A 13,944-nucleotide genomic window follows, 5' to 3' on the forward strand; every position below is an offset into this window, starting at 1 on the left:
TGACTGAGTGGGTTAAAAAACCACGGGAGGGTAGAATATTTCATAGCCTCCCACTACGGCGAATAGTTAGTTCTCTTTGCCTTCCGTCACTCCCTTCATTCTTTCCCTGACGGCTTGACTGACGTGTCCGCAGAGAAATGTGATAGTTACTGCGCCTTTCCTTTCCACAAATCTCTTTAACGCGATAGCATTCAAGATGACATCGAGGCGAAACCTTGGCATTCTCTGCCATGAAATATAGTGACTGGTCGGAGAGATTTGTGACGTCATCAAGGTCGCGTGGTATCAAGGAACCAATCACACGATGACGACAACTTTCAAAATCTATCACCAAGAGAGCAGCCGAAACACTGCGGCAGTATCGACATCGCACAGCGAAGAGGGCAAGCGTAGCAAGGAGCGTTAGAGTGTCACGGGGGCGGAGCACGTAACGACTAAATAAAATAACACCCTTTACGGCCGCGAGCGGCCTTTGAACTCGCAGAGGTGCGAAAAGACAATCTTCGCTGGCAACAGCGTTAGACAAATACGCCATCGCCGCCACCGAACATCCTGCATGTTTAACTGCCAGTATCTCACGCTATGATTTGGATGTCGTCGTGTGCATCAACTTTCATGTTTGAGCAATGGACCCAGAACACACCGCTATACCGTAGCCCTCTTAAGGTGCGTTAAGTGGCCCCGTAGCTTTTTTATTTCATTCGGTTATCATAAAATAAAACGCGCATTAACTGTCTCACTGTGAGTGGGCACCCCAACCGCGCTAACAGCGTAGGGGGTAGCATTGGATGGCTCCGGATTAATTTCGACTGCCTGCTGTCCGTTGTCGCACACTTTCACGGTCATCGCGCGCAGCACACGGGCGTATTTTGCACTTCACCTAAAATGAAACGTTGCCGCCGCAGCGGGGCTTTGAGCCCACCTACTCAGGATCAGTAACCGAACGCGATAGCGCCACTGAGCCACTGCGGTGGGTTGAGGTAAGATCCCTGCAGGTCGTCCATGCCGTCCGAGGACCATGCAATGGCAATCAGGATGCACTCAACAGAACAGTCGCGGCGTGTACATAAACCATACGCAAAGCACAGCTGCCACTGTTGTTCACTGTCATTCTCTCAGGGTGATCGTCCTGCGCACTCATTTTTTATCCAAATTTCGTGTGCGCTGTAACACAGTGCGGCCTCGTGTGTCGAAACTTAACCTTCAGCTGGCTATAACGACGGCACATCATGAATGCAGCCGTCGTTGCAACACAAAGTCTGGTATGCTAACGCGGGAAGCTGAGCAAACACGAGGTGCCGAAACTGCCCTAAAGCGTGAAGTTCTCCGTTTGTCAGGTCTCAGTGTCAGCTCTGTTATGCCTGGTTTCCTTTTATAATTTGCTTTTGCTCCTGAAAACCGTGAATATTTGATAGGGTTATATAAAAAGGCACCGACAGATTGCACCAACCGCAGACGGAGCAGCACTGACGTGGCGCCGGTAGCAGTCGACTCATAGGACGCCATTTTCGCCTTACAGGTACGCGAGATGTTTTTCTCTAATTCTTGCGTAAATGTACTAACGTGCACATCTTTATGTCACAAGACAACTTTCAAGTCTAGTTGCAGCAAAACTCCCATTAACCAGCTCCTGTAGTTATTTAAAAATCAGTAATTTTTTCAGGCCAAACAAGCCACGGAAATCAGCCTCTTTTTCAACGTTCTCGCACGCAATGCTAACTGCTATATACGTCCGCCGCAGCATTTAAAGCATTTTCTTTATGCACGGGTAAAATTACAGGGCGCGGTCCGTATCCCATACGATGCGTGGAACCCGGAACGCTCCATTCCCATTTGGAAGCAGTAGAGGATATCCATAAGGTCATTAATAGTGCGCAAAATTTTGTACTTTAGGGTAAAATTTAAGCATCTCAATTTCAGAGCCCGAGCGACGATAACATATTGGGTATGTATTTGGTTATATTAACGTCAACTGTCCCCTTATTTTTTATTTACGGACATGAAGCATCTAGCCTTCTTTTGTTTTCAGCTGCCGCTTATATAGGGAAAATCAAGTCTTCACCAGGATGCCCCCTTTGTTGAAGTACAGTTTGGTGATCTTCTTTGTGAAGCTAATGGACGCCGGTGAGTCTCCAGTAGTTACGACCAAAAACGGAGACGTCCAAGGCCGCGCCATACAAGTTCTCGGGAAGACGCTCGAAGTGTACCAGGGCATACCATTCGCCCGCCCGCCTGTCGGCAATCTTCGATTTCAGAATCCTGTTCCAGCCGACCCTTGGTCCGGCGTCTACAACGCTACGTCACCGAGAACTGCTTGCATTCAAAAGATCTTCAGCAAAGACTTTGCACCTTATGTCGGCCAGTCGGAGGACTGTCTCTACGTCAACGTGTGGACCCCAGCGAGCTCGAGGCCACTCAAGGCTGTCCTGGTGTGGATACACGGTGGTGGTTTCACGTTCGGCTCTGCCTACCAGAACTGGTATGACGGTTCTGCTCTGGCCGCGGAGCACGACGTCTTGGTTGTCACCTTCAATTACCGCCTCAATATCCTCGGTTTCCTTAACGCCGCAGTACCGGAAGTACAAGGAAACATGGGGCTCATGGACCAAAACTTGGCGCTGCGTTGGGTTTATGACAACATTCGAGCGTTCGGGGGTAACCCGTCAAGAGTCACCTTGTTCGGAGAGAGTGCAGGATCATTCAGCGTAAGCGCCCATATTCTGTCTCCCCTGAGCAGGGGCTTATTTCAAAGAGCAGTTTTAATGAGCGGTGTTTACGACACTGATGGCCTCGTAGATTCAACCTTCGAAAGCTTGACCCGGGGTAATAAAGTCGCCGAGCTTGTGGGCTGTGCTTCTACTTACAAAGATCTCTCTTCCTATCCCACAGAAGTCCTTGAGTGCCTCCGCTCGAAGCCGGCTGAAGAGCTTTGTGAGGCCACTTACAACGTCTCGGCAACCAAGGTTTTCAATTTCATTCCTTCGCATCCGAATGCTTTCTTTCCCCAGCGCCCCACAGTTGCAATAAGATCAGGTGATTTCAGTAATGTCGACGTCATGCTCGGAGTCACTGCAAATGAGGGTAACTTCATAATAATGTCTTTTCCTGACAGCCGCATTCTATCAGAGGACCTTGAAGACATTAGCGATGACGAGCTGAGGACAGTCTTGCGCTTTGTTGCACTTGCCTGGCTTCCTGACAAGTTTGCGCCTACACTAAAGAGTTACGTGAACGATACCACCAGAGCCGATAAGCGGCTTTTAAGGGAACTGCACACCGAATTTATTACCGACGCCCAGTTCATCTGCCCCAGCGCGTTCTTCGCAGAGGACTTCACAGATAGAGGCAACTCGGTTTACTTTTCAGTACTCGGCCACAGGTCAGCTAAGTTTCCGTTCCCGAAATGGGTTGGGGTGCCACACACATCTGATATTGTCTACTACTTCGGAGTTCCGATCCTGACTCCTGAGTATTTCACCGACGAAGACCGGGATTTCAGCAAGACCGTGATGAAAGCACTCGCAAGTTTCGCCAAGACGGGGTAGGTATTTTTCAATGCGGTAAAGTACCGTCTTCGACGGAAGTAACCAGGTAACGTGGCTTGCTTCTCAGCCGCAAGTAGAGTGATTACAGCACCCTTCAAGAAGAAAAGCTCTCGAAATGTTTTAGAGATTTTGGGCATAGGGCTGCCATAGGTGCTCAGCAACACGCTGCCTGGTTACTTTAGGCAAAGACGTAAACTTGTTAGGCACTTGAATATTATCTAAAGATATAGAAAGCTTTGGCGCAATTTAACTTGCGTACAGAAAGGAAATAGATTATGTTTTCAAGGGGAACTAAAGACATGTTGAATAGCGAAATCTCAGTCATGAACGTTTCAGAGCAAGGCATGTCGATGATTGTGTGCTTAAGAAATTTAAACACGTGCACCCTTGGGAGTTAACTTAGAGTATAACGCGTGAACTTTGCAAATTTGCTCTCTAGAGTGTTTTCTACAGCCACTGCACAGACGCGCGAGGCACCCAGAGGGAGGAAGGGGGGGGGGACGTTTTTACTATCCTTGTTTTGGTTCACCGGGCTCTTGCTTATCGAAGACTCTGAAAACTTCATCCTGCGACACTCTTTATCTAAAAAACGTGTGATATACATGGCATTTGGTCCCGACAGTACGCACACCTAGCACAAAAGGCTGAGATTGCGAGGGAAGTGTCCTTGCAATATCAGTTTTCCTCAAATATCAGATGATCAGAGACTTCTGAAGGAGCTATAGCTCGCTCATAACTAGTTTGGGCGTTTACTTCCTAAAACGGGAGGCCGCAGAAACGACGGAATTGCTGTGAGAAAGGGAGAAATGCTGTGTAATAAAATGAATTACTTGTAATGTAGAGTGCCAGGTGCAAGAGCAAGCTTTTTTTTTTTGCAAAAATATCTTCCTTTCAAGCAACGATATGTATGGGTTCATAAATAGGGTATTCTGCTTGTATAAGGCACGACACTGCTGTGTGCCCTTGAGGAGTTACGACGGCTTTAGCTCTTCAATACGCAGAGAAATGTCTGTAGACTGAAGTTCTTTAATTACTTCCCCATTGGTATGCGGCCACCCTGGTCCGAATTTAGTCCTCACGCGGTGTCCAGGAATCGAGCAGATATATTCCGAAGCTTTGTGTACTAAAGCTAACAGGAATTATTTTCACAATCATCCCTGGCAGAAACCTGAAGGATGATGCTTAAATGGCGTTTAAATTCAGGAGTTTCATGAGTAGCTGCGTACTGAATACAACGGTCGTTTTTGTTCACACATAGTTACAGAGATTCGCTAAGCTGGCTTGCTCTAAAGCTTTATTTATTCTGCACTTCTGTCTCTATCCTTAACGAACGTCACATTCTTTCTTTCTGATAATTCCGTCTTCTTTCACCGTCGTTGTCTTCTACAACTCTCCAACTCAGAATGCTAGGTCATCATGCCTCCGGAACTTGCATCTCTACACCTCAGACTATTGTATTACTTCCTACCTGTCGCTGCTGCAGATGGGACGATATTCCTTAGCATGGAAACGAAGCAGATGCTTTCCAAGTGTCCTAGTCGTAGGTCAGCAGTCCAAGCAGGGGGAAGACGCCGCCAGGGTAGATAGACTTGATAAAGTTGTGTGGTTGGACTCACGAAGTGCAAGGGTTCCTTTCGAAACTCAAGTGGCAGAAATATGCAGCAAAGTGTCGTAGATGATTCGAAAACCTTATTCACGTACTGATGTTTTCTTTAGAGCTTCACTCACGATATAAATATACGAGAGGAAGCAGTCGTCAGAATCTGGAACCTGTCAAAAAAGGCAGGCACTCTCGGGGCTGTCAGATGTCTGTTGCGTACGATTATTACTGAGTTGATGTGGCGTAAGCAAAAGCAGGCTCAGGTGTTTTTGCTTTGGGCATGACAGGAACCGCGTTCGTCGCGGTGAGGTAGTTGCGTGGTTTCCAGCGTGTTCTTTGGATGTTCGAAAAAAAAAAGGAAATGATAGCAACGCTCGCGTCAAATATTTTTCTTTTCTACATTCAGGTGATTCACGTGGGCCGAAATCCGGAAAATGAGAATATTCGGAGAAGGCAAGATCATTGAAGATTGTTGTCGTGCTTGCTCAAGCGACTTCTGTGAAGTTTCGGCGCAGGTAGTGGAACTCTAAGCGAGCTTGGAGTGCGCCAAACCTGGATAGCGTCGGAAAAGAGCGCATGTTTCCAGTTGCGACAAGGATGTGGTTGTCTTAGAGCGTACTTTGTCACAGGCTTTATGAAAGGCATAAGTACAGAATGATCTGCGCAGCTGAAAGATATGGCGAGTAGCCTGCCAAATTTAGCAGCAGTTTTCATTCAGGGAACCTTCTAAATGTCGTGGTTCGTCGTTGTCCCCTACAATATTCCGGTGTCCTGTTTCCAGAACACCAACCATCGATGGAGTTGAATGGCCAGCCTACACGACAGAAGATCCAGCGGCGCTGTGGCTCCAGCCTGGAAATTATTCGTTGCATCGGAATATCGGGCGCAAGAACTGTAATTTCTGGAAGAAGTATTTAATGTGACTTCCTGAATGGGGCAATAAACACAACAGTTTAACGAAAGAAATAAAGAAGTTTCATACTGATGATCACTGGTGGCAGACAAGCACAAGACTTGTTGGTTCCGGAAATTACTGGAAATGTTCATCCTTGAAACGGTCCTTTCCATCAAATGGCCTCATTTATTTAAATCTTTTTAATCACTGGTAATTTACTGTACACTTGTGTGCTTTACGAACCTTAGTTTTGAAATGTAAGCAACGCTCATCATAGTATTCCTCAGCATGCCGGTAGGCTTGCTCCAATGTTTTTGATCTCTTGGCAAAAAAACTGAAGTGGGCGATCAGGCTGTGCCTTAAGGGTATGACGCGATAGCTTTAATGGGTAAATACCCACAGATGGGTAATTTAGAATTCTGTACTTTACATTCACAGACCGCTGGGAGTCCTCATACCACTCCTGGCGGAGTGGGGCAGCGTAGGTGGTGGTGGCGGTGAAAACTTTATTGAAGCAAATGTATTGAGCCCTTAAAAGGGATCTGGGCCCCCGCACGGCCCCGCCTACGATCAAAGGTTTCAAACAAAAGTTACAAACACAGCCACCAGTGGGACTTGAGAGACCAAGGCTGCTGTTTCCGAGAAACCTTTCGCGAAGATGCATTAACTTAGCTGCCACCTGCCACAGCGAGCAGTTTGTGATGACGTCGTAAAGTCAGATGATGAATGGATGGAAGATAGGAGAGCCCCCTTTTAAACGTGTGGCGGCAGTTGCCACCAAGCTCGGCTTTTTTTTATTCTTTAATGCTGTCATAAATCAGTCAATAAATTCGTCATTTGCTTTAAATACGTTTTTAAACTGCACTTGTAGCCATATGTCACCTGCATTTGAGCCCACCTATAGCTAAGTGGCCCACCTGCCACCTTTGTACCACCTAGGCTGCCACCAGTGTCTTTATTTGAAAACTATACCTTCCGGCACAATGGCGGATTGCTTAACTGATGCACCACTGCACCAGGAGGGATAATATGGCTTCCATCGAGCTATCAATATAAAGTAGAGAATGACCAATTCCGTATATGTTGGCATTAACCCTTTAACTCTATCGCGGGATAATCATAAGGAGGAACTTAAGTGTCCCTTTCAGTTTTTCCGCTGAATGGTGCCCTTGGCGAGCGTGATTTTATGCAATGAAGTCAGACAAAGCAGGGAATGCTCCTTGAATTGCACGACTGTTGCGGTTTTACAGTTGCACCTGCTTTTCCATCAGTAAGAGTTAGACTTTTTTTTTTTTTCGCTGTTTGAAAATTAGGCGGACATTTCCGTGTTGAATTGAGAACGTCAGTTTCGTTTTTTTTTTTTTGTAGGAGGGGGGGTGAAGATTGTTTTCAAAGAATGAATATTTATCTTTTCAACTTTTGGCTCAGTTAATGCGGCTGTCCTCTATGATCAAAAGGTATTTAACCTGTCTTGGCGTTTCTGTCAGCATGAACAGTTTATTTACCAGTAAATAAAGTGCAGATGATTGTACTTGGTGCTCTCCCGGGAGAAATGATCCTTATCATCATTAAAAAAAATTTACACAAGGTAAATGAGGCAGCTGGCCGACGGAAACATTAGTGGAAGTTTACTGCTAAGAAATAGATCGCCGTGTTATCGTTTTGTTTAAATGGGTTGCAAAGCTGTATTGAGCGCGAAGGTTGGGCATGGCGTGGCGTGTGTATTGCAGTGACTGAATTGCCGCTCACTCGTCTTGGTATGCATAAAGTAGTTTTTTTTTTGCTACACCCATAAATGGTTTCGTGTCAGTTCCCTACACAGTTGATAAATCTACTTAACCAACGCACTACTCTAAGAGGATGATGATAGCGAACTGAACAAACAGTGATTAGCTAGTAGGCGGCGAACAGATGGGTCTTCCCGCAGATGGTACTCACATACCTATGTAAGCTAGCGGAGCAACCCTTCAAATTACACAACTGCAAATAATACCACAGTCGCATCACAACCTCGTCTTTCTCACTTAGTAACTATTTTGAACTTTGACCTTCTGTAACTCGTACTCAACACCTAGCTATGCCATGAACGCAAGGAATACCGATTTTTTTTTGTTAAAACCGAATTTAGATATTGAATGTGGCATACTTTCGTCGTTTTTTTTGTTTAAACTCTGGAGTTGGAACCCCATCTATATCGTAAACAAAAAGAACAACTGAATCCTAACACATCATGACAAAACTTTCAATTCGCAGTGAAAGATCCCGAGTAATTTATTAATGTCATCAGGAATCCCTAAAATTTTACACGTAATAAAAAAGCTAGCTTATAAAGTAGCTGTAGCTTGCTGGCGATGATGGAGAGTTTTCGTACATGTGACTAATCACACACATCAGTGGTAGCACCGGCAGCGGTAGCAACGGCAACGCGTTAGAGTATCGATCGCGCGGCTGTGCGGTTGGGGCTAAAACTCTCTAATAGCGTGTGTGCATTGTAAACGCGCAACAGAGAGGTGTACAACACCAAAACGCAAAAATGTGCTAATCTGTTGAGTTGTTCGTTGATCTTAGTCTAATTATCAGCAACTTAGCTTCAGGTTGTGCTAAGAGTCACCATATTAAGGCCTTATCTTCTAGAAGCCCACTTTCAGTTTCTGCCTCTAAAGGCTAATTTTTAATGCGCTTAACTCAGCATCAGAGTTTGTGAATAAAAAGCGATGGTCATGTAATAAAGTTTCAAGAGACTGTGCTGTATATCCGATCAACTAAGGAACAAACTGACGCTCAATTTAGAAACTGCTAAATAATGCAAAGGGTATATTGATAGCACATGCACTTTTTTGTGTCAGAACTGTCAAAAGTACTTAGTGATGATGCTACATCCTCTAAAGAAGGCTGTGTAACTTACTCGAGTGTGTAGATGTATGAAAACTTCTTTTTTTTTGTTACCTGTATAGCTCTAGAGAAAGCGCAGGAGCTCCTAGTAATCCTAGAATGAAGCTGATGATTATGGACGTTACCCCTCGCACTTTCCGTGCACAGCAAGGAAGGCACGGAACACATCTTCATTTCGCACGACTGTGGCTCCACCTTCCGAACTGAGCAACATTCTCCACACGAGCACTAACGCCTCGTGTGGAGAATGTACAAATACCCGCGTAACTAAATAAATAACATCCTCTAGCGCATGTTCCCCAGCCTAAGAAAAGCGTTGTCACCTTCGGCCTGCAAACGTTCCACTAAGCGCATACTTTTCTTTCAAGGCAAAGAAACAGAGAACAAAAATAATTTCGCCGCAGCGCCTCGGCGCTCTACCACTAGATGTCGCCACAACACCACTGGCACGTCGTCAATTTAAGCAGCAATATTCGCACCTCAGCAAATACATGACAGCGCGTATTTCAGACACTTTCATAAGCAGCGATGACTAGAACTTTACCTCAATTTTTTTTACTTTCTCTCTCTATCGCTTTCCAAACAATGGTTTATGCCTTTAGACTGCGTCCAATAAACTGCAACAACTATTCCTCTCTGTGACGTACCGATTTTGCTAACCGCATGCCTCATATATAGCATGACTGTGTTTTACTTATCTACTGCCGCCTATTCTCAAAGAAAGGCGGTCGCAGAATGTTCAGTGGCGATATTTCGTTCCCCGTTGTCTTGCCATGCACAATGGCTCTATGTTATATTGAGGGGCCTGAAAGTGTTATACTAGGCGTTCACATTCCCACTCTGAGAAAAATCCTTGGTTCAGGAAATCACTAATCGTCTGCCTCAATCACTCGGCTATCAATGCTGTCATCCCCCCTCCCCACCCCCCGCCCCCCACACCAAACCATTCGTTAGGGTAGGATTCCCTCTTGTACCAGCACCTTCTGGAAACAAAGAAGGCCTCTTCACCCCTCCTTCGGCGCCAAGAAGTTGCTTCTTGAGCCTTGTGGTCTAAATTCAGGGCATAGTATGGCTGGGCAAGGTGTGGAGACGTAAAAGGTTCACCGAGGTCTTTCGCTGTTTCTAGAAGGCGTGAGCTCTAGACGGGGTCATTTGGTCTAAAATACGGTTTCTTTCAAGTGTAGCAGGCACCTTTCTGCATGGCGAATATTCGGCTTTATCTGTATGCGCAAAATGTGGCCACTTTTACAGCAAAGTTCGCCTGTTCTCTTTGCTATAAGTGGTGCGTTGGCGCCCCTTCGCACCACTTCTGCTAGCATTCCTTCTGAATCAGTCAATAAAAAAGAATTGACTAGAATGTACGTACAACCCCCTCCCGGTAAATGCGATTGTAAGCGAAAGATAAAACAGTTGTAACTGCACGAAAAGGAGATAATAAAGTATCTCAGGCCCGAGGGGATGTCTGAGATCTGGGTGTTTTATTTATTTGTTGTTGTTCAGTGGAGCTTAAAAAAAAACGTGAACTTTCGATTAAAATATTTGTAGTTAAACTTGTATCATGTCCCTTTTTTCTTTCCTCTGTGTCTATTTGCACTGTTATTACTTGTTGAGGCAACCCTGGATGTGTTTTCACGTGATTATTGATGCACAAACTTCGGTTGTTTTTTTTTGAATTCTTCATGTTCGCTAATTCAGATGACTGCCTAAAAGATAGATGCTCAAACTCACTTGAGCAAGTTCCATCCTCATCCGAGGCAATCTTCCTCTCTAGTTTCCTGTGCCGGGCGTCCTGCGGTATTTGTCTGAATCGCTGACATTTTGTGAGCTGCTTGAACACCTCATGCAATATGCGGCAGGGATCTGGCGAAAGAAACGAAGTGCTGACTTTTTTTCCGATTTTTTTGCGCGCTGTATAGATTGCATAACTCACCACCATCCCTTCCTGGCATGTCCAGGATTCCTTTGTATCCGCTTGAATTGTGAGGCAACTTTAGAATAGTGTAAGGTACTCCAATAGAAATTTCGAAGGTAAGGGTCCGTTCTTCCGATGCCACAAAAATCTTTCTTTATAAGTTTATTAACCGCCCCCCCCCCCCCCCCCCCCCCGTCGGGCCGGTGCCTCTTCGAACTAGGGAGGACTGGGAGACTTCACTGCGGTCTAACTACGGCCTAACTACGGATGTATCGATTGTTATAGTGAAATCTTACGATATATGCAACAAGTACGTTCTTCACAACATTACGCAATGGGCGGCGTTAAGGGGCGCATCCCTTTAATGGTGAGCCGCATTCCTGCTACGGAGCTCTGTGGCACATTAATTTCAAAAGGCGGATCGAAAGAAGGCATTCACGAAACTGCCGTCTGCACAGAAGCTGAATATCTATACAAGTCGAATTCCCAATTTTAGAATAGCAGAAAAATGCGACATAAACAACTAGCAGTGAGGAATAATTACAAATAACTTGACGCAAGGATACACGAGGTTACCGGTAATGACGCTGTATACAAAGGCAGAACAATAATAGGAAGGGAGCTAAAAATATAAGTGCGGGAATAGTTCAATGCAATAAGCGTTGTCTCACGTCCTGATATCACGGAGGCGATCGGAGTTGACGGAGAGGTGGCTGCAGCATGGTCGCGTAGGAGGGACACGGACGATCGGTTCCGCGGAAGACACCCGACAGACTGGATCTCCCGAAAGAGCTCTACGTTGAGAGGGCGGAGCCCGTATTTTTATGCCCTTCGCCGGGGTTGCACGGCGCGACCGTCAAGGCCACGATCGAGTTACTCTGGGTCAGCGCTCTGAGTCAGTGCTCCGAGGAGCCCGTCAGAACATGTCCGAAGTCACGGTAGCCCGGCTGTATTTTCCGCACTTTAAAAGGCGGCTTGTGACAGCGTTCGTAAACTCTTTCCAGTTACAAAATACACTTGCCCGCAATTCCTGCGTATGACACATTTTCGCACTGCCTCCTCTAGCATTGCTTGTCGGCGTGATGATAACTAAGCTTTAATATTCATGTTTGGTGGTCAGCTTCAGATAGCTACTTTGACTTCTTATGCCGCTGACAGAAATTCCGTCGTATCCTCGTAACGCCCCGTAGAAGCAGACTCCACGAAACGGTGCCCGGACTGACGCTTGGAGGTACACTAGATCACTGAATAGACCGCCAGCTCGTCTTGTTAGGAATGACGTTGTACTGATGTCCCTGCAGCTACTCTGATCAGGTACGCTCTCTTTGCAGTCTGCAGAACTCTTTTACTTTGTTTTAGACTTCCCATTACATAGTGCACTTTCAGCCACATATTTCAGCCACATAGAGGCCCGTGTACTGTGCGATGTCAGTGCACGTTAAAGAACCCCAGGTGGTCGAAATTTCCGGAGCCCTCCACTACGGCGTGTCTCATAGCCTTAGTCGCTTTGGGACGTTAAACCCCATAAACCAAACCAAACATATTTGCGTAACAGCAGCATCACCTATCCGCAGAATACTTCCCGTAACTTTTCTTCTCTCCGTCAATATTTTTTCAAGTACCTCATTTTTATTTCATTTGGAGAAGTAACTGCCTCTAGTACTGAGACAAGACACTTTATGTATTGCGCCTTTTCAACGAGATCTGTCTAGGTAAGGTAAGAAATGTGCATGTCGTATTTATGTCTACAGAAGCTAGTAAACTTCGACAACCACGCCTGGTCTGTAGCTTTTGACCTCAGGTGTAGCTGCTAATTCATCAGTGATGTCAATGGCCTTCGTTGTCGACGCTCCTCGTATTCTTGCCTTCTGTTTCTTGAGAGAAGCGCGTTCTATACAAAAGTATGTTTACAACCTTCTGAAATCAGTGGAGGGTATTTTCTGCCTACCAGCAGCTCCAAAGAGCCTTTATCGAGGGGTAAAAGCAGTAATGGTTTTTCATTTCCGCCTTCACGCACCGTGAAATTGCGACGCGTTCGCGTCATCAATGGTGCTTGATGTCATTAGCTGTTATGTGTTTCAGATCGATGTCAATGGCCGTTGTTACGAACTCAACGTCTCCAGCAGTGTTCCCATGAGAGGTGGGTCCGGTACAGGCGCGCCCTAGCTGGGGATGTTTACAGCCGCCAGAGATCGCAGAGGTTATTGTCCGTTGTTCCGAAAGCACCAAAGGACGACAGGCGATAGGGTTAGTGTCGCCGAACTTGCGCAAGCGCTGCTTCCAGTTCGGCGAACTGTCACCGCTCTTATCAGCGAGCGATGCGTCTCCCGGGACGCCAGGGGGTCTACTGGGCTCTGAACCGACAGAATGCCAACGTATGGGTGTCTGGCTGTCGACTCCAGGTCAACAGACGGAGAAAAATAGGAGAATATCCCAATTTCTGCGTTTCAAAATGGGAAAATGCGCGCTACAACGCAAAAACAGCAGTGTCTGACCATTTCAGTACCTGCGACGCTGGCTGAACCAGCGAAATAGTGCTTCGGTGCGTTTTGAAGACGTGTTTATTTAACACGCATAGATCTGCGAAACCCATGTCCTTGAAAGGGGCAATGAGTTAAAATTTATTTGTCAGAATGACGCTCGAAGCCGCTCAAATGCAAAATTTTCATTACGTAAAGTTCAAAGCTACTGTTTTCGTGCTCATATCGGCAGAATTCATTAACTGCGTAGCTGCCTCAATTCGTGAAGATTAAAAGCGGTTGAGTGATTTCATCGGACCATGGCAAAAATCGTGGTTTCTTCAGTAACCGCTTCAACGCCTAAATTCAAATCTGAAATAATGTTCACAAACAAACGCTGTCTAATATTGGTGCGCTGCCACATCGCCAACTATTTGAATACTCAAGGCTACTTTACTACCGTATCCACCAGGTTTCAAATATTGAGGATGATGATGAAACAGAAACTTCATTCAGCGGCTGGAGCCATGGTATGTGGCAGGGATTTCCCCTTCGTTTTGATTTTTCGCCACGAAGATCTTCATGCGTTCAAGAGGGAAACACGTCATTTAGTTAGACGCACGTATCAGAAACCTACAGCT

General features: G+C 45.9%; 1 protein-coding gene across 1 annotated transcript; it reads left to right on the plus strand.

Annotated features, from left to right (window-relative positions):
• Positions 1 to 1,454: 1,454 nt before the first annotated feature.
• LOC149372099 (acetylcholinesterase-like) lies at positions 1,455 to 6,068 on the plus strand. The gene is made up of 3 exons (XM_089585747.1): positions 1,455 to 1,519; positions 2,030 to 3,541; positions 5,927 to 6,068. Exons 2-3 carry the CDS (start codon positions 2,067 to 2,069, stop codon positions 6,066 to 6,068), a joined length of 1,617 nt encoding a protein of 538 aa, XP_089441873.1. The 5' UTR covers positions 1,455 to 1,519; positions 2,030 to 2,066.
• Positions 6,069 to 13,944: the final 7,876 nt, after the last annotated feature.

This window comes from Amblyomma mixtum, chromosome 1 (assembly GCF_055824585.1).
Source record: "Amblyomma mixtum isolate Tamu chromosome 1, ASM5582458v1, whole genome shotgun sequence".
NCBI classification, from domain to species: domain Eukaryota; kingdom Metazoa; phylum Arthropoda; class Arachnida; order Ixodida; family Ixodidae; genus Amblyomma; species Amblyomma mixtum.